We start from the raw sequence: 20,152 nt of genomic DNA, 5'->3' as shown, positions 1-20,152 counted from the left end.
TCTCTCTCTCTCTCTCTGTCTGTCTCTCTGTCTCTCTCTCAAAAAAGAAAGAAAGAAAGAAAAGAACAATTGTTTCAGTTTCCAATTTACTTGAACAATAGATGTAAACAGTGTGTCCAAGGAATGGAAACTTGAGGTAAACTCTCATAATGTCTTCTTGTTTCCCCTATAACTAACTAGAAAAGGGAGTTCTCCGGTTCATTCCATATTTTGGTGAGCTTTCCTGGCCCCTAGCTTAATACAATGCCCCTTTCATACCCCCTCAGCTCCTCGCTCCTCAATTGCCCTCCTCCCAGCTACGTTATGCCAGTTCCCAGGGAGGCCGAATCCCAGAAGCTGGAAAAACAGTATCTATGTAACGATGAAAAGTTACACCAAGCTGGGTATGTGTCCAGCAGCTTCCTTGCCCAAGGTCATTTGATTCTTGCAGGCGGTGCTAACTACAGCAGAAACTGGGCCATTTGCAGACCTGGGTAGAATGTGAATGCAGCTCAGGTACCAGTTCACACACGGGCAGAACTGCATCCTGGGTAAGTATGACCACCCCCACCCCTACCCAGAGAGGAGAGGCAGCAGCCAGGTGGGCACTGACCACAGTTTTGGGTTCAGGGAAATTCTGAAGCACTCAAACACGGCTTCTTTTATTTTGAATTTCCCAGAACTTGTGCCAGGATCCTTGGCAGCAAGGACATGCCTCCAACACCCACCCCTGAGGATCAGTTCAATGTGGCTGCTGTTTTCTAAAGCTCGGCTTTCTAGAGCTGTGTAACTTCACCCAGGCACTTTGAAAATCACCTGTGTGCTGAATTGTAAGCGACCCTGAAAAGCTGAGACTCCCCATGGTACACAAAGGGAGCTGTTCAAATTACAAGACAACTGTCCCACAGCCTTGCAGAGGATCTAACTAAACCCAAGGCCATGACACTCACAAACAGCTCTCTTCAAAAACCACTGCAGTCTATGGACATTAGATGCAAATTCCATTCAAGCATCAAGTAGGTACTTGAACAGCAGAACTCAAATGCCAATAACCACAGTCAAATCATCGATGTGTTCAACACCCACCTCCATCCTGCAGAGATGGACCAGAGATCAAAAGATGGCTATCCCAAACACTGTCAAGGCAGCTAGACTCTCTCTCCAGATCAAGCAAACATGGCTTTGGAGTGTGACTTAGTAGCAGAACATTTGCCCAGCAAGCTCAAGGATATTGGCTGGAGCCTCGCTGTTCAGAAGCTGCCTACAAACTTGCAAAACATACGCTTAAAACACTACTGCTTCATGAGTCTTGTGGAAAATTATGTGATTTGTTGTTGTTGTTGTTGTTGTTGTTGTTGTTGTTTTAATGTGTGGTAACTTCTGGCAACCTGACACCACTGAACAGCACAGCATCCAGAAGGAACACTCATGGAAGACTGAGTGGAGTGCAGGTACCACTGTACCAAGTTAGGAGCTGAGGAGCAGGAGGGCTAGAGAGCAGGGATGGGAAAATATTAGGCCAGCCAACCACAAAACCACATGGCCAGGTGTAGGAGATCAGCACCTTCCACACTGGAATGTACCACAGACTTAACAATACAAAGCATGTTCAGTCAGCAGATGCTTGCAAAATTTATCAGATACTCCATTTTTGAGGGGAAAAGTTAAATAGGTAGGAGTTTGTACTTTAAGTCAATGACAACATTGCTACCTAAATATTTCAGGGAAACGGGTCATCCACAATAACACTCTCAAGCACAGCCATAGTGCTGTACCCCTTTAATCCTAGCACCCAAAATGAGAGGCAGTCAGATCTGTGAGATGGAGGCTAGCCTGGTCCACATGGCACATCTTGAGACTCTGACTCAAAAAAAAAAAAAAAAAAAAAAAAAAAAGAAACAAAAACAAACAAAAAAAAAACTAATACTTTTCAACATTTTAAAGAGGCAGGAGGATCATCAAAACTGGCACAGAGCTAAGCTACATAGTGAGACCTTGTCACACACCCAAAAGTAATTTAAGTTAAATGAATAAAATAAATAAATAAATAAATAAATAACAACTTAGACTTATTCTAAGGAGCCTAATAAAGATATTCAAAAAGGCACGATATTATGGTTCAAAACAATAATCCTAGCACTCAGGTGCTGAGGCATTGGTTCTAAGCCTGTGGGCTCTGGAATATATATATGTAGGCCCTGCCCCACAAAGCATAAGAGAAAGGAGGGAAGGGAAGAAGGAAGGAAGGGAAAGACAGAAGAAAAAGATGCTTAAGAAGATATATAATGCTAAGTCAAGTAAAATACATTCAAGGACTCCAGGTTAACTTGTTAAAACAAAAGGATGGTTTTTAAGAGTTCAAGACAGGCCTAGCAGTCCATACGTGTACATAAATAATCTCAGCGCTGAAATGGAAGGAGAGGGATCTAAGGCCATTCTTGACAGCACAGCAAGTTCAAAACTAGCCTGAACTAGATGAGACCCTATGTCAAAAAAGAGAGAGGGGTGGGGAGAGAATGAAAGAAGGAAGATGGGAAGGGGAAAGGGAGTCTTGCTCCTAACTCCACCTCCTCTCACAACATGTATAAAAGAACAATGGCTTCAAGAAGACCTTCTAGCCTGAATTACAAAATCAAACAGCCAAGGTCCAAGGAAGGTCCAAGACCAGGACTGGACCTTCCTCCTTCTGACTGCTCTGAGCCACCATCCTGGAGGGAGGCCTGGCACACTCCTTCCCTAGAGAACCTTCAGCAGGAGGTGCAGGGAAGACCTCAACCGGGCCTTGCTCCCTCCTCACAGTGGTTTGGAGGTTTTATTTATTTCTGTGATTTTGGTTCATTTGTTTTCATTTCAATCATCAGTCCGTTAGGAGGAAAAAAGATCCAGACCATACCAACTGCTGCCAAAAAGCTAGAGAAACTGGATGGTTCACATGTAGCAAGTAGGATTACATAATGGCATTGCCACTCTGGGCAAGCTTGCCAGGTTCTAGGAGAACATGCAAACCAGAAGCTAGGATCCTCGGCCTTTATCACAAGAAATATAGGCAAACTGTTGACACAAAAACTGTAGATGGATAACTACATCCTTCTCATTCAAATAGCCCCAAACTGGAAATAACCCAGGAGTCCATTCACTGTGAACAAACAAACTCACATTGCCATGTTACGGTCCCAAATAAACTATACAACACACGTTGTCATGGAGAAGTCCCCTGTAAAACGGGTAAGGCTGATACAGAAACTTGATGTAAGCTGCCTTAAGACAAGCCAACCTCAGACGGCTCATGATTATTCCTGTAAAGTTCTCTTAGGGCCTCTTTCTAGACTGGGTTTAAACTCTAGGCAACAGTCCTTCGTGAGCCTAAGGGATTACAGACCTGAGCTATGATGCCCAACAACGTAACAGTCTCAAAATGGCAGTCCCATAGAAAGATTTAAGGCCTTAGCACTGAGAAGCAGGAGAATCAAGAGTTCAAGGCTAGCCCCTCCACTATACAGCAAGTTTAAAGACAGCCTGGCTACGATGAAGGATACATGTGGGAGGATATTTGTAATTCATATAGTCAGTCAATATCAGAATCTCAGTTGTGATACTATAGCATCTTGCAAGCTGGTCACAGAAGGTAAAGGGACCACTCACTGTATGGTTTGCTTTAAGTATATAAATCTAGAATTCTCTAGAAGTGAAAGTTTTAATTCAGTTAGCAAATGACTGAACAAGAGTCTAAGACACACAGGGTTGCTTGCTAAATATAACTCCTAAAGACCAAAGAGGCAGCTCTGCAAGAGAAGGACTGGCTGTCCATCATGGCCACAGAGACCTAGTTCCCATGAGAACACATGGGCTGAAAGACTGTCCTCTAGAAAAACACTCAGAATGAAAGCTCAACTATTTTAGTCTTTAAACTTCCAGAGCCCTGGCCTGGCCTGGACTATCCCAGCTCCCCAGTTTGTAACATTGGGTTCTCTGACCAAGTCTGAAGCCCTAGTCTACTTTATTCTTTTTTTTTTTTTTTTTTTTTGGTTTTTTTTTTGTTTTGTTTTTTTTTTTTTTTTTTTTTTTTTTCAAGACAGGGTTTCTCTGTGTAGCCCTGGCTGTCCTGGAACTCACTCTGTAGACCAGGCTGGCCTCGAACTCAGAAATCTGCCTGCCTCTGCCTCCCAAGTGCTGGGATTAAAGGCATGCACCACCACCACCACCACCACCACCACCACCCCCCACGTACTTTATTCTTTAAAATACACAGAAGTATACTAATTCTCTTGGGCTGAAGAAATGGCTCAGTATTGAATAGCACTGGCTGTTCTTCTAAAGGACCCAAGTTCAGTTCCCAGCACCCACATGACTTCATAATAGTCTCTAGCTCCAGTTCCTGGGGATCTAAAGTCCTTTTCTAATTTCTTCAGGCATCAATCATGCATGTGGTGCACATACATGTATGCAGGAAAAATATTCATACATATTAAAAGATGGCAATAATAAAAAAACAATTTAAAATTAAAATTTAAGAAAATTATATTCATGTCCCTGAAAATCCAAAGTTGATACGAATTTGATTGCCAAATTTATAAAAACACAGAATTGCTTTCTCCCCTAAGACACCATAGTCTGTCGCTTTCTAGCATTAATAAGGTGCCACCAACTCTGAATAAACTGTCTTGGCCTTACAAACAAATCTCTGCCTCTCAGTGGAAGAATCAGGTACCAGGATTTAAGATTAACATGTTTTGGTCAGTGACAAAAGAGAATGCAGGGCCCCTGGATTAGTGGAGCGTCATGATAAAGTATTAGGTTTCACAGTATGCCTGCCAGTTTTTAAATACATGCGCTTAGTCCCCTAAAGCAAAGCATTTGGCTTGATAGTGGTTACAGTACTGGCTTTATTCAAGAACGCAATTGACTAACATTGTTCTAAAGTTGCTAAGCCTTTACCTCCCACTGCTGGAGAGAAGAACCAAGGGAGGCTCATCAAGAGCAAGTGGTGGTGGGGGGAGGGGGAGAACAGGGTGAAAAAAGACCTGTCTGACCAGTCCTGACTTTCCAGATAAGAGAGAGGGCTGCAAGGAATTTACCACCAGACAGAGAGGTTTCTCTGTGCTCACTATGGCTTCCAGGCACTGCAGAACAGGTTCTCTTCTGTCCAGACTGGTCTCTACTCTTCCCCAGGCTGTTTCCTCTCATCTGGTTGACCACTACCGTAGGTTTCAGCTCTTTCTGTGCTACCCCTTCTGTGCACTCTCTCTATCCCCATTCATTCCTGCAGAGCACATGTCAAAGCCACAGTCTGGTTACTTTGAGTGCACTTAGTACAGGTGTTTCCTCCTATACCAGACTGACAGTGGAGATCCTACAGAGAGACTACACACAACTTGTCAGACCATGTACTCAGCTGGATCAACCAAAGCAAAATCAGACATTCTGGTTCTTCTAAACTCCCAGTTTCTCCTGCCAGTGAAGCTAGCAGCCACCAAACAAACAAAGCTATTTTTCTGTTCCTTCAAGCACAAGCAGAGAAAGCCTCTGTGTACAGAAGGTCCTGGTTCTGCTCTATCATGAACTCAGTGGATGATCCAAAGCAAATCATTTCAGTCTCTCCAAATCTCAGTATTCACATCTGAAAAGCAGACATACAAAAAGTGCCCCTACTTTACAGGGTCGCAGCAGGAATGGGAGGTAACCCTCGAGGCGCACACAGAGTCTAGCACCTGCTCAGTATTACAAAACACGGGCCACTCTGCTCATGAAAAGAAAGATGAAGACAAACATCTACCCAAAGATAAAGGAGAAGCAGGATACTTTCAGTCAGCTGTGGTAACCCATACCTATAATCTCAGGACTCAGAAGGCTGAGGCAGGAGAATTTCTGAAAGTTAAGAAAAGCCTGGGCTATGGAGACCCTGTCAGATGGAAAGGAAAGGAAAGGAAAGGAAAGGAAAAAAGAAAAGAAGAAAAATAAGCATATGGGGCTGGGAAGATGGCTTAGTGGGTAGTACTCGCTTTGCAAACATGAGGGCCTAAGTTCAAATTCCCAACACTCATATAAAAAGCCAGGCATAGCTGTAACCCCACTGATGGAAGGCAGAGACAGAGGATCCTGGGAGCTAGCTGGCCAACCAGTCTAGCAGAAATGGAGAGCTTCAGGTTCAGGCAACAAGACAGAGAGCAACAGAGGAAGACACCCAACGTCTTCCTTTCAGCTTCCTCAGGGCACCCACATGCGTACACCACACACACTCAAAGAACTGCACATGAAGAATTAAACTCATTAATAACCTGTTTCAGTAGATTGTAGTTAACTCACTTTCTCTATGTTGAAAACTCCAAAAACCAAAATGTGAAAGTTATCTCCTGGATCACCTTGTTCAAAGTTAAAACCAGCCAAAGAAACCCAGAGCTTAAGTAAATAACAGCTGAAAGTCCAGGCCAAGCTTCTAGAAATCATGAAGATCTCAGATTTGGAGAGATAAATTATTAAATGCAAATCCATCTGTAAGTTGATTACAAGTCTCATGAACTCCAGAAGAATCAAAAATGAAGGACTCACATCACTAACTGGTATCATGATACCAAATACCATTCTTCAGGCCATTGGAGCAAATAGAACTTAATGTTTATGGTATATTCTACAGAAACAAAACTTCATATGGAAACTAGGGGTATAGTTCAGTGGTAAAGAATTTGTCCAGCATGGACAAAGCCCTGGAGTCAAAGACAACAGGCTTTCTGTAGCTCAATGGTAGATGGGTTCGATTCCTACCATAGGAAAAAAATGGATGAAGAAAATCAAAAAATAAAGTTACTTTGAACATATAAAAGAACCACATAACAGCAACGTGCCTTCTCTCTGCACTATTCCTAATAGATAACACAATGTGTTTGAAAACGTGGTTGAACACTCTTAAGAAAAACACAATTTAAGGGATCTGACTATTTAAAGCTATGTAAAATAGGACAGCCTCATCAATCATTTTCGCTATTAATAACACAAACCATGTGTCTACAGGAGCACACTTCAGAGCAGGGCAAAGGTCATCCGAGCCTTCCCATCCTGATGCTGCCACCACATGACTAGTGTAATAGAGAACTAGCAGCAATCTGTCAACAGCATCATCCTCAAGCCAACATGAGACAATCACATATCCTGAGTCAATGACCTCCTAAGATTCCTAAGACAGGTATTATCAGAAAACCACTAAGCTCTTACAGCCAATTCCACTGAAGAAAATGGAGTACTGGAAATATTCTCTTTCATCGCCATCTGCCCCAGATTTGCTTTAAAATACTTGAAGGAAGAAAAAAAAATCTTTAGAAGAGGATAGATAAATTAGCAATATTGGCAAAACACTAACATTACTAGAGCTAAATGACAAACTCACAGGATTCCATAAAATACTCTGCTCTACTTTTCCCCGTTTGCAGTTCCCATGGCAAAATGATGTTGGAAAATGTTCTTCCACACTGGGTATGACAGCGCATGCCTATAACCCAAGTACACAAAGGCTTGAAGCATGGGATTACTGCAAGGTAGAAGCTAGCCAGGGTACAGGAGTGAGGTTTTCTCAAAAACAATCCTTCATTGGATGGAGGGTGGGAGGTACTTTTTTCTTTACTTTTTTAATGCTTTATTTTATGTATATGAGTGTTTTCTGTGCATGTGTGTATGCACACCATATACATGTCTGGTATCTGCAGAAGCCAGAAAAGAACATTAGATTTCCTCCCCGGATCTGCAGTTACAGGTGATTCTGAGCTGCCATGTGGGTACCCAGGTTTTTTGCAAGAGCAACAAGCGCTCTTAACCACTTAGCCATCTCTCCAGCTCCTGTTTCTTTTCTCTTTTTTTGAGATGATATTTCACATGGTAGTGTAGGCTGAGCTGCAACTCACTATGTAACCCAGGATGGCTACAAACTCAAGACAACCATCCTGTCTCAGCTTCCCAAGTACTGGGATTATAGATGTGAGTCACAACACCCAGCGTCATACCTGCACTTAAAGTTAGACCTGTTATACTCTCAACCAGCTGCTGGTGGCCCCTAAAAACCTGTGCTAAGAGGGTCCAAATCCTCATCTCCTAGTAACTCCCTCTGACAAACAGCAGGGAGGGAACACCAAGTCCAAGCGCAGCATGAAAAGAAACTAGTGATTCCTCTAGAAAGCTGGTTCTCCAGGGAAGGCAACAGGTGCACTGTTCACACTATCAAGTCATTAGCCACACACACACACACCCCCCCCATGACTTAATACATGTAACACCTGAGAACGTTTTGTTAACCCAATGAGACAAGACTGTCTTACAATCCTCCAGAAGACAATAAACAAAGTCACACACTCGGCCCCAATGAACGTTTCAACTTTCAACAAGGAAAGAATCCAGTGAATCTCAGGAATCAGTCATCAGACATTGGAAGAAAAGATCAAGTATTAGAAGGAAGGCTGCATGAAAAATCGGTGGAGAGGGAAGAAGGGAGAAGACACTTCAGCTGACCGTCTCTGGGCCACTCACCAGCACTTTGTTCTCCACTCTGTCAGCCTTTACTTCCAACTTCACTTTCTTCTTCACTGAGATTTTGATCTTTCTGCCAATAACATCCTTGATGCTTTCTGGAGGAAAAAAAAGGCTTCATTATAGTCTGTCTTTGGCAAGAAAAGGGGGCATTGGGGTACAGTAGGCATTCGGAAGACTGTGTCTAGCTGGTTTTGTTATTGGTCCTTTCTTTCTGCTTGATTAACAAGTCTGATAGTTGTCAGCCATCAAGAGGTTTTTGTTTTGAGACAGAGTCTGGGAACCGAATTCAAGTCCTCTGGACTGCTGAGCCATCTCTCCAGTTCTGGATATTAAAGTGTTGACAGCAGTGGACTGTGGTGCAGCTCAGTGGTCCAGCACTTGCATGTGATGACCAAGGCCCTGAAAATAATGCCCCCAGACTCTTACCCCCAATAGGCTTGATGGTCCCTGCCTGTAGTCCAACTCCTTGGTGGGATAAGGCAGACAAACCACTTCAGTCTAGTAATCTAACACAAGCCTATGTGATAAAACCAGACACTGTCTCAAATATTAATTTTCTATATATGTATGCATTTACTTATTTATCTATTTTTGAGAAATCTTGACAGTTGTTTGTCGTTGGGATGAACCTGGAGGCTTCTGGGAGATAGAAATGTCCAGACAAATAGCCAAAATGACATTGAGACTACCCCGAATGCTTTGGTCAGAAAAGAGCTCCCCCAAATCATCAAAACACAACAGCACATGGATGGCAAGGTCATGGAAAGAGAGGAATTAGAGAGGAAAGTTTTCAAAGTTTGGAAGAAAGAGTTGTCTTGCTGTGACTCTAATGAGCTGCCCAACCTGAACATGCCCGAATCAACTTCAGTCTCATCTTCAGTGGCCACTAAGAAAGCTGGACACCTTGCTTTTCTTCAACTCCCTGAGTGAATGAGATGTCTAGTTCCCCAAAATCTAACTGCAGAACAGATCCTGAGCCCCGGGATGATTGCATCAAGACCTTTGGCATCTCTCCCTAAGTCTGCCCCTTGCCTTCTTAACCATGGTAGCCTTTGTGAAGGGGCAGCTTGAGTTTGCCTCTCCAGGTTGAAAGTATTGTCATTTGAGCAAGAGCTTGCAGTGTGTAAATCTCACATTCCCCAGCTCCATTTCTCAGTACACACACAAGGGTGTATGTCGCCCTGGATTTGTATAAGTCCAGGAGTTTCTATGTACTCTTTTTTCTGGGACGTCTCTGCCTTATTCTCCTGATAGCATCCAACTTCTCCTTCAGATCCCAGCTCCCCTCTTCTAGGTTTCCTCTCATAGCCCTGTATTCTGTATTATCACCATCTTGGCTTATTCAGGGATTCAATAAATATGAACAGCCCTCCTACCTCCTTGCTGTCTGTGGTGGTTTACCATCTAGCAAAAGCCACTAGAGACACCCACTAAATGAATCTTCACACAGCACACCTGCTCACAGACAGCTCAGGGTGTGAGGGTTTGGGACAGAAGAACTTTGAGCTGAAGAGACCCGCAGGAAACAGACTTATGGTTTCTACAGTGGGGTGTCCGGTACAGAATTTTTACTGTGTATAATGTAGCTGTCTTAGTGTACTTGGGCTAAAATGTACTATGCTTGTAGAAAAGGTGAGCGAGGGAAAGAGAAGGCTAGAAAAGTACAGCTCAAGGAACAGCACGCAGACAGAATGAGGACAGGTACATGCGGGGAGGCCGGGCACTAGACATCTTTTGTCCAGCTACTACTATCTCATCAGAGCCTAAAGCAGCATAGACTCCCCCACTAAGAGGCTTGTGGGAAATAGACCTCTGAAATTCACTTGCTATATCCAAAAGATAAAAGTAGCCTCTGGGCATGTGACAAGTATTCTTGTTCTCTGCCTTTGTTTTCTTTCTTCTTTTTATTTGTCTGTTTGTTTGTTTGTTTTTGAGACATGGGTCTCTCTATGTAGTCTTGGCTGGCCTGGAAGTCATTATGTAGACCAAGCTAGCCTTAAGCTCACAGAGACCCCCTAGCTTCTGCATCTCCACTACTAGGACTAAAAGCCTGGGCCATTGCACTCCCCAGCACACACACACACCCTCTGTTTTCGGTATTTAAAACTGTTCCATAAAAGCCAAGGGGTGGTGCACATATGTAAACCAGCATTCAGAAGACTGAGGAAGGAGGAAGAGTAAGAATAGTTTAAGGCCAGCCTCATCTAGTGAGTTGGCACCTATCCTGGGCTACAAGAATCTCTGTCTTTAAAAAAGAAAAACAAAACAAAACCAAAACTTTAATCAGAAAGATATATCATTCACAGCTTATAGGCCTTAAAGGGAAAGTTTAGGAGAAGGCGGTGAGGCCTCTGCAGGCTGTGTTTTCTAACTGAGCAGCAGAATGCCTGTGAGCTCCTGAAACTAGAAGCAACAGCAGGTAAGCCCCCACCAAAGCCTAACTAGAAAAGCCTGGAAAAAAACGCTACTAGACAAATCACAGAAGGGCAATGAAGTGATACACTGAATGGTCAGCCAGTCCTTCCAAAATCACCAGCATACAATACTGAATCAACACAAAAGTTCCTTTCAAAAGAGGGGTCAATTTCACCTTTTAAACATACTGAAGTACTGAGAATCACTGATAAACAGCAGAGTATTTCTATTGCACCGCTTACATTTTATTTGGAGTCCAAATCACCTGAACTTCAGGTCCCAGGACAATGCGACATAATTTTCTAAAAATCTACCACCCTTGGAGGCATCTTTGGAGCCTCCAGTGTTAGTTTCGTGTTCAGACAGGGTGTTGGAAACACCCAGAACCGGATGGGCCACTCGCTGAAGTCTCAGAAATATTCCCGGGATTGAGGAGAGGGCCTGGAACAAAGTAGGGGGTGTGCACGAATACCTCACTCCTTTTTGTTTTATTGTGGTGGTGTCGTGTTTTCAATTCAACAAAAGCAGAGTTCTATACAAAACCAGCAACAGCTTTTTCCCCGCCAAGTTTTACCTGCAGAGTGTGGGGGCACACACCAAGCCCTCCCAAGTATTAATGCTGTGCTGGCAGCAGAGGGGCAAATTCCAGACTGTGGTGAATCGGTGAGAACTTTCCCTCCTTGTCGGCGCCCAGGGAACATTAAGTGTAGTGTGTGCCCAGCATGGTACCTCGGGGAATACCGGTCACTGGAGCTCAAAGCATGTCCATAAAGTCATGTTCACCTTAGTGCAAGTCAACGCACTCCACAGTGCATGAACACTGGTTTCCAGCACTCCTGGCTCAACTGCCATTTAACCTTTCCAGATAAAACTAAACTCCAAGACTTAAATTCCAGGCAATGGTCTCTCCACCCTCTGCTCCAAAAGAAGATAACTCCCTCCCCCAACTAGGGCCTCAAGCAAACCAGTCACCCAGCACAGGGTACCACACACGTGTTCCCAAAGAGACTGAAGGTGGTCGGTAGGTTAATCATTATTAAAATGAGGCTTTTATCATTAACCCTCCATTTCCTGGACTGAGAAGGCATCAGCCGGGTAACCCTCTAGCTTCCAGCTCAATCCTCAAAGCCACGCCTTGTCAGGCTGTGTCCTGGCGCTGGACGGGCGACTCCATCCCAGAGGCCGTCAGTGAGAGAGGCAGCCCCAAACGGGAATTTCCTGGAGGGTGCCTGGCACGAGCATGAGAGGACCTACAATGCTGTCACCAGGCATCCTCCTTGCTAGGCTTTCCCGGACTTTCCAGAGTTTAAGATCACGGGGTTGGCCACTGGAAGGGACGACCCTGCAGCTCCATCTTCCGCCAACCTGACTCACCTGGTGGGGCAGGGCACAGAGATCTGCGTGGAGCCCCCCAGGGCTCCAGATTCCTCCCCACTCCTTCCTCTCTCTCTCTGCACCCAGCTCCTGCGGCCATGAAGCCAGCAAACTTCTAGGAAACCTCCGGCGACCCTGCTCCACGCCACTTGCGCAGGAGAGCGCGGAGACTGCGGGAGGGCAGAGGTGGGAAGAGGGGAGGCGGAAAGGAGGTGTGCGCAGAGGAAGATGGCCAGTCGGCCAACGCGCCAGACTTACCCATTAACTCCCGGGGGACATCGGAGCTCTCGTCGGTCATGGTTGCCCACTGGGCGCGGGGAGATCCCGGGTCCCACTCTCTGACTCTCGGCCCGGCGCCCTTCCCCAGACCCTTTAATGTTTCCACGAGGAAGCGGCAGCTTGCAAAGAGTGGGCCGGCCGGAGCAGCGGGGCGGTTGATCCAAGGTTGCCGCGAGCCCGCAGTACCAAAAAAAAAAAAAAAAAATTACTAAGAGTTGCAAATCCGAGCTAGCTCTGCGGCCACCGCTACATGCCGCCCTCTCGGCTCGCAGCTCCAGGGGCCGAACGCAAGGCGGCTGCAGCACCGGCTTTTCCCCAGGCGGGCGCCGCGCAGCCCGGCCTCTGCGCCGCACCTTGGGCGTAGGTGAAGCGGAAGGCGAGGGTTGGGCCGCCCGGCTGGTCTCGGCCTCCTGCGGGCTGGGCTGGGCAGGGGCGGGCCGGCTCTGCTCTCCTCCTTCCCCTTCTCCCGCTCCTCCTCCTCTCCTTCACCCTCTCCTGCTCCTCCTCCTGGTCCCCCTGCGTCTCCTCCCCGCCTCGCGAGAACGGCCTCCGCACGGGTCCCCGGCCGGCCTCCGGGCCTGGGCTCACGGTGCCCGGCGCGGGGCACAGCCCGGGGACCGACGCGGTGCTCGGCTGCGGTGGCTGCTGCCTTGACTGCGGCGGCGGCGCCGGTCTCGGCGCCCCTGCTTGCAGCCTCGCTCCGGTGCAGCAGACGCTTGCGTCTGGAGAGGCATAGACGGAGCAGTTGAGAGAGCCCGAGAGCCATCTGCTGGCTGTCAGCGTGGAGGGCCGGAGTTTCGAGGGGGCTTATCCCCCCAATCCGGGCAGGCCAACGGACCCTGAGGCTCAGAGCTGAAGAGCCCCCTGCGCAGAAGCTAGGGCTTTCTGAGATCCTTTCGTACACTTCTGGATCTCAGGCCCTGCTGTGCGCTGTGTCCTCGCACCCTCATTATTAATTCCCCATCTATGTTGATTAAGAACTACACACAATCAATAGACAACCTAAGATGACAAGACAGGGCCCCCTTTGGAAAATGTCTTCTGGTGGCCACCCGGTTTCCTTAAGCTTGAGGCAAATCGGAGGACCAGACGAGGTTCCCAAAAGCTGGAATAGACTGTTAAATCTGATTCAATCTGATCCAACCCATCCACCTTCCCAGAGGAACGACCTTAGGTTCTGGAGTACTCATGTGCACTTCCATCACCCACAGAGAATGTCCTTGACTGACCAATCAGGTTCCCGCTTTAAAGGGCTGAAAAGAGGGAGAGAGGAAAAGAAGGGGCATCGCTGGCGTTTTGCAGCTTAGGTTCTGTTATTGTAGTTGTACTGGTTGGTTGGTTGGTTGGGTGGGTGGGTGGGTGGGTGGATTTTGAAACAGGATCTTACTATGTAACCCAGGTTGGCCTGGAACTTGCTCTGTAGACCAAGTTTATCCAGTCTACAAAGCAAAGATCTGCCTCCCTCTGACTTTCAGAGTGCTGGTATCAAAGGCAAGCCTCTGACTGTTAACTCTGTTTTTTTTGTTTTGGTTTGTTTTTGTTTTTTTTTTATTTTTTTTTTTTTTCTTTTTTTTTTTTTTTCAAGTGTTTCAGTGGTAGCCTCGGCCACAGTCCTGCCTCAGCCTCCAGGGTACCAGGACTCCTGGTGTGTGCTCTCAGGTTGAGCTGGTAGTCTGATTTTAAAGGCTGCTGTGGACCTTGCTTTTCTAAGAATAACGTTTCCTCTAGAGTGCTGTTGGTGCAGCTCTTTCCTTGGGAAGACTGTAAACAAACACCCTCCTTACTGGGCTCCAACCACGGAGTTCCACTTCATCTAAGTCCATCTTGGAGAACCAATGGGGTTACTGGACCTACACAGAACAAGGATGAGGGGTAACTTACAGGAGTGCAGGTGACCCTAAAGCAATCACGTAACCTTACGTGGATGAAGATTTCCTCAGAGCTGTACAAATGGAGCCCCGATTTCAACTGGGAGTCCACATTTTATAAACCCTAGTACCCCTAAGACTACAAGGCCACAAGCAATTAGGGCCAAATCGCATACCGCTGGCTCAGAGGTGTGGGCAAGAGCAGCTGGAATCTCAAGTAAAGTATTATTAACTCTCCCAACCCTTCCTTCAGCAGTCAACAGATTTCTTAACAAGTAACTGACCACTATTCTAATGAACACGGTGGTTGTGTTGGGAAAGTACCTTGTGCGACAGATACTCTGCTGATGGCTGGCTCTTCTCACCTGGTTCACCCTACCACACTCCGTCCGGTGAATCAGACAGCAAGACTCCATTCTTTTGTAATTTACTATTACTGTGTGTGCACATAATGGACCAGTCGAAGGTTTGTGGAGGTCAGAGGACAACTTGTGGAGTCAGTTTGATCCGTCTGTAGGTTCATCCCAGAAATCAAACTCAGGTTTTTTACCAGCTGAGCCATCTCCCAGTCCCCCCAGACTCTACTCTCTCCAAGAGTCTTTCCCGTTATCTGCACCTTACTGTTTGCAAACCTATCATTTGTGTACCTTCTTGATAAAGATTCTTCAGGGCTTTTCAGATCTCTGAGACGCCTAAGACTAAAACACACTCATAAGCCCAAACATGCAAGGGCCTCTCTTTATTCTTGTAACTTTGTCCAGTTTTACTATTTAACCCTTGAATCCTGGATTGGCCTGGGGGAAGGGAGAGCTGGTGGTTTCCTAACTAAACAGTAGGTACTTTGAAGGCAGGAAATGTGGAAAGTATCTGTGGGTTGTTGGGGATTGAACCCAGAGCTTCTTGCACACTGCCAGAGGAGCCTCTGCCTCAATGACACAGGTAAGGCAGATGTCCAATAAACACCAGTTAACTTGAGCTTTCTACCTCAGACCTTTAGCTCAGTTAATAAAGTTGGCAATCTGTTTAAATTACATATTTCCTCAATATATCCTACCTGTAGTAGGTAGAAATTACCACTCAAAACAGCCTCTCAAATACCTGTGGCTTAGCAGGCTTCTCAGGGACATACCAGTGAAGTTTTAAAAATAGCCCTGAAGGCTCCACACATTAGGGAACTTGTGAAAATAAGAACAAAGGTCTTGGGGGATGGAGAGATGGCTCAGTGGTTAAGAGTACTGACAGCTCTTCCAGAGGTCCTGAGTTCAATTCCCAGCAACCATATGGTGGCTCACAACCATTTGTGTTGGGGTCTGATGCCCTCTGCTGGCGTGTGTCTGAAGACAGCAACAGCATACTCACATATATAAAATAAATAAATCTAAAAAAAAAAAAAAGAAAGAAAGAAAGAAAAGATCTTTGTCCCTTTGGCCTGGAGAGGTGCAAGGGACCATGAAGGCTGAGTCCTGCAATCCAAGATAACATATTTTTTCAGATTTCATTTTTTTTAAGTTTCATTTTCAATGTGTGTGTGTGTGTGTGTGTGTGTGTGTGTGTTAATTTATGTATACTAGTACACCAGATATGTGCAATGTCTGAAGAGGCCACTGCTGCTGGGTTTCAGAAGCCTTCATGTAGGTGCCGGTATATGAACTGTAGTACTATGTAAGAGAATCTATCTAATGTTCTTAACTGATAAGTCACTCTCCCACCCTCTTGGTGCTTTGAGACAAAGAGTTACTGGTAATCCAATCTGGTCTCAAACTTACTTTGTAGCCAAGGGTGACTTTGAACTCTCAATCCCCCTGTCTTTACTTCATGAATGCTGAAATTATAGGCACATACCATCCTGCCTGGTTCTGTCAGGGATGGAACTCAAGGCTTCTACATCTTAGGCAAGCATAATACCATCAAAGCTCCATCTGCAGCCCCGTAAACTTTATTTGATTTTGTTTTTTATTTTCTGAGATAGAGTCTTACTCTGTAGGCCAGACTAACCTGGAACTCATTATCTAGCCAAAGCTAGGCCTCAAACTCATGGTAATCTTTCTACCTCCGCATGCTCCTTGCACTGATCACAGGCAGGAGATACTATTTGGAGGTGTGGCCTTGTTGGAGTGGGTGTGTCACTGTGGGCATGGGCTTTATGACTCTCACCCTAACTTCATGGAAGCCAGTCTTCTAATATCTGCCTTTGAATAAAGATGTAGAACTCTCAGCTCTCCTGTGATGTGCCTGCCTGGGCACTGCCATGTTCCTGCCTTGATGATAATGGACTGAACCTCTGAACCTGTAAGCCAGCCCCAATTAAATGTGTACACATAAAAGTTGCCTTGGTCATGGTGTCTGTTCACAGCAGTAAAACCCTAAGACAGCCAGTTAACAGCATTTTACTTCCCATAGAATTGTGTGTATTTGTTTGTCTGTTTCTTTAGTTAAGGAAACAAAGCAGGAGTTTGTCAGGATTGGAAAGTGTTCTACCACTGAACTGTATCTTTGCCCTGTGCCTTTTAATGATTGTAAGACAAATCTCCCACCCAAGAAACTACCATGCATCAAGGGTCTTTCATAAGGAAGTATATAAAATGGGATGACAGCTCACACCTATAATACTAATATTTGCAACCCAACACAGGAAAAGTTCAAAGCCATATTTGACTACTTAGTGAATTCCAAGCCAGCTTTGATTAGAATGAGACTCTCTCCCAAATTAAAATAAAAAGATATAAATGTTCTTTTCAGTGAGTTTATGGAGGCCTTTCAAAAGTGTGTGGGGTCACCCAAATAGTGTAGCTAAGTGGCCAGCACTTGGCTGTTGCATGTCTGAAGGCCTCATAGAATCTCCAGTACCACCAAAAAAGGTTTGTGATTCAAACTAATTTGGGAATACCTTTGTACAGACAGACTGGGGGGTGTTGTTCAGCTTACAGAGTGCTTGCATTGTGTGCCCAGAGCCCCAGTGTTAGTCTTCAGCACCACATTCACTGGGCACATCGACACAAGCCTGGTCTGTAATTGAAGCACTCAGGAGGTGGGGACAGTAGAGTTCTAGCCCATTCTTAAGTATATAGCACATTCTAGGGTAGCATGGGCTACATGAGTTGGGGTAGGGAGGAGAGGAGAAGAAAGGAAAGGAAAGGAAAAAAACAGGAGGAAGACACAGCGTCTTGTTTGCTTAACATGGGAGACAGTGGAAGGAAAATGGCCTTTAAACAACACCCTTCAAAGTCTTAATAAGTGAAGTATTTAAAATCTACCTTTTGCTTAGAAACAATCCATGAGGGGTGCTGGCAGCCATGTTGAATAGGAATGTTGATGAAACCCAGCAGCTAGGGTTGGTTTTCACTGGAGCTGGGTCTTAGACTCATGTATGTTCTTTCCTTTGTCTTGCCTGCACTTGACAGTGCCTTGACAATACTAACAAAACCACTAAGTGGGGCTGGAGAGATGGCTTCGTGGTTAAGAGCACTAGCTGCTCATCTGAAGGTCCTGAGTTCAATTTCCAGCAATCACATGGTGGCTGACAACTATCTGTAATGGGGTCTGATGCCTTCTTCTCGTGTGTCAGCGATAGCATGCTCATTACTCATATAAACACACACACACACACACACCACAACACAGAACACATACTAAGTAGCAGCTCTCACTGAGCAGAAGGAGAAAAACCAGCTCAGTAATAATTCAGAAACAGTGGCACTTTGATGGCTGTCATAGTGGCCCTTTCCTATTGTAAGGATAATGAAATGAGGTACATTCCATAATTGTTGAAGACAACTAACATTATGCTTCTTATGCCTCACTCCTAATACAAATATTCAACTTATCAAATCTACGCCACTGACAAAGCATGAAGGAGATGACGGTTTGGCACAGCCAAGAAACCCATAGGCAATTTGGTTCCGTGTAATAAATTTATCTGTATTATGGCATATTGACAAATTTAGATTTGTAGAGAGACCTTTTTTAAAGCCAGGATTCTCTTAAGAGTCAAATTTGAGTGGTGAACTTGATATTTCCAGGCCAAGGTCTATTTCTCTCCAGTATTTGTTCCCCTTCACTGAGTTCCTGGGCTCGACTCCCAGAGAAGTATGGAGGTGACTGGGCTTGGCTCAGTCACTGGACTTTTAGGGCACAAGTCTGGGCTCTGGCATTTGCTCAATCTTGGCATCAATCCCAATGTACCAGTAAAAGAGACAAGGCACAGTGAAAAGCAGAGAAAGGAGATTAAATATGGCCACACTGGGAAGACAAATCCATGGAGCCCAGTGCTTGGGGTGGGGACCTTCAGTGGGGTGTGGGGAGTTTGGTTGTCGTTGTCATTGTTGTTTTGAAGACAGGGTCTCACGCTATTGGGGCTGGCCGGAACTCATTGTGCTGGTTTCCATTTCATAGCAATCTTCTTGACTCAGCCTCCTGAATGCTGCAATTACTAGCTTAAGCTACCACAAGCACTCGAGACAAGCTTCCCACCTGACTAGTCATCGTGTGAGTGCAAGTGAGGAGTCATAGACAATGCCAGCATTTAGCAAAGGCAGCTTCTAAGTTTTACAGTTTGAGGAAGGGAGCAGAGAGGACGATCAAGAGAGAGGAGCTAAGTTGGACTGTGTCCTTCGGGCAATAGGCTTATTACCAATACCAATAATATACCAATAATTCGGTGGGGGCAGGAGACTCAAAGAACTTTTTCAGTTCCCACTAGCAAAGCAAGATGTCTATTTTCAAAGGTTTTCAGGGGATGGAGAGGCCTTACACCATAAGGAAACAGGCTTAGTTAACAGTGACTTGTGCTGTGACAGAGGTGGGGTGGAGGGAGCAGGGAGCATATGACTGTGTGACAGGATTCATCCTCGCTCTGAATAGAGAAGTGGGGATTGGTTCACATATGACTGATGCAATGTTTCAGTCATCACACTGCCTTTGAACCCCAAGGGCTAGATGTGTCCTTGCCCAGCATGTAGCCCTTTCTACTTAAGGATGCCATCTAAAGAACCTCTAACACATTTCATAGACACCCAGGGAGCTTCTCTAAGATCAAGTCAAGGTCTCACACTGTAGTCCAGGCTAGCTTTAAACTCAAAGAAATCATCCTGTCCCAGCCTCCTGAGTGCCGGGATTAAAGCTGTGGGACACCACACACAACTGAGAGATTATTTTGTTTTGGTTGTTTTCGGGAACAGAGCTTCTCTGTGTATAACTTGCTATGCAGTCTAGCCTGGCCTGGAACTCAAAGGGATGCACCTTTATCTGCCTTCTTAGTGCTGGAATTGAAGGCATCTGCCACCAAGTTCCTAGATGTTCAAAAGATCCATTTGTAAAGTTCACTCAACTAAGTGAGTTGGGCACTTAGTATTTTAAAGTTCGTGTGTGTGTGTGTGTGTGTGTGTGTGTGTGTGTGTGTATGTTTAATCTCAGCACTCCAGAAGCAGAGGCAGGTGGAAGATCTCTGTGAGTTCCAGAACAGCCAGACCTACAAAGTGAGTCCCTGTCTTAAGACAAACAAGCACTGGCACCACCCCTCCAAGCCCCACACCACCACACCCCACCCTACCCCAGCTCCCAGCCCACCTCACCTCCACTCCTGGACTACACTGTAACCAAAAGCAGCGTGGAAGGCTGGCATCTCTGCCTTCACTTCCTGTCTGTCTCCTTACTACAGCTCAGCTCAAACCTCTCCTGGGCTCCGTCTGCCTAACCTCTTACCCTTTTCAAGTCCTCTTGAGTCACCC

At 45.6% G+C, this 20,152-nt stretch overlaps 1 protein-coding gene across 12 annotated transcripts in view; it reads right to left on the bottom strand.

The window, feature by feature from the left end:
• The window catches only part of Carmil1 (capping protein regulator and myosin 1 linker 1), a 264,452-nt gene extending 251,436 nt beyond the window's left edge, over positions 1-13,016 (bottom strand). For 4 of the 12 annotated variants that reach the window (XM_076939238.1, XM_076939241.1, XM_076939242.1 and 1 more), the window contains exons 1-2: positions 12,538-13,013; positions 8,488-8,585 (exon numbers count right to left, since the gene is read on the bottom strand). In XM_076939238.1, coding sequence (XP_076795353.1) covers positions 8,488-8,585; positions 12,538-12,577 — 138 coding nt within the window. In that variant the 5' untranslated portion in view covers positions 12,578-13,013. Of the gene's footprint in view, positions 1-8,487; positions 8,586-12,537 lie in introns of all 12 variants that reach the window. The other 8 variants (XM_034510864.2, XM_076939237.1, XM_076939240.1 and 5 more) reach the window with 6 other exon arrangements.
• Between the last annotated feature and the right edge of the window lie 7,136 nt (positions 13,017-20,152).

The sequence above is a fragment of the Arvicanthis niloticus genome, chromosome 8 (genome assembly GCF_011762505.2).
Source record: "Arvicanthis niloticus isolate mArvNil1 chromosome 8, mArvNil1.pat.X, whole genome shotgun sequence".
In the NCBI taxonomy this organism is placed as follows: Eukaryota; Metazoa; Chordata; class Mammalia; order Rodentia; family Muridae; genus Arvicanthis; species Arvicanthis niloticus.
This window is presented reverse-complemented; position numbering and strand designations above follow the sequence as displayed.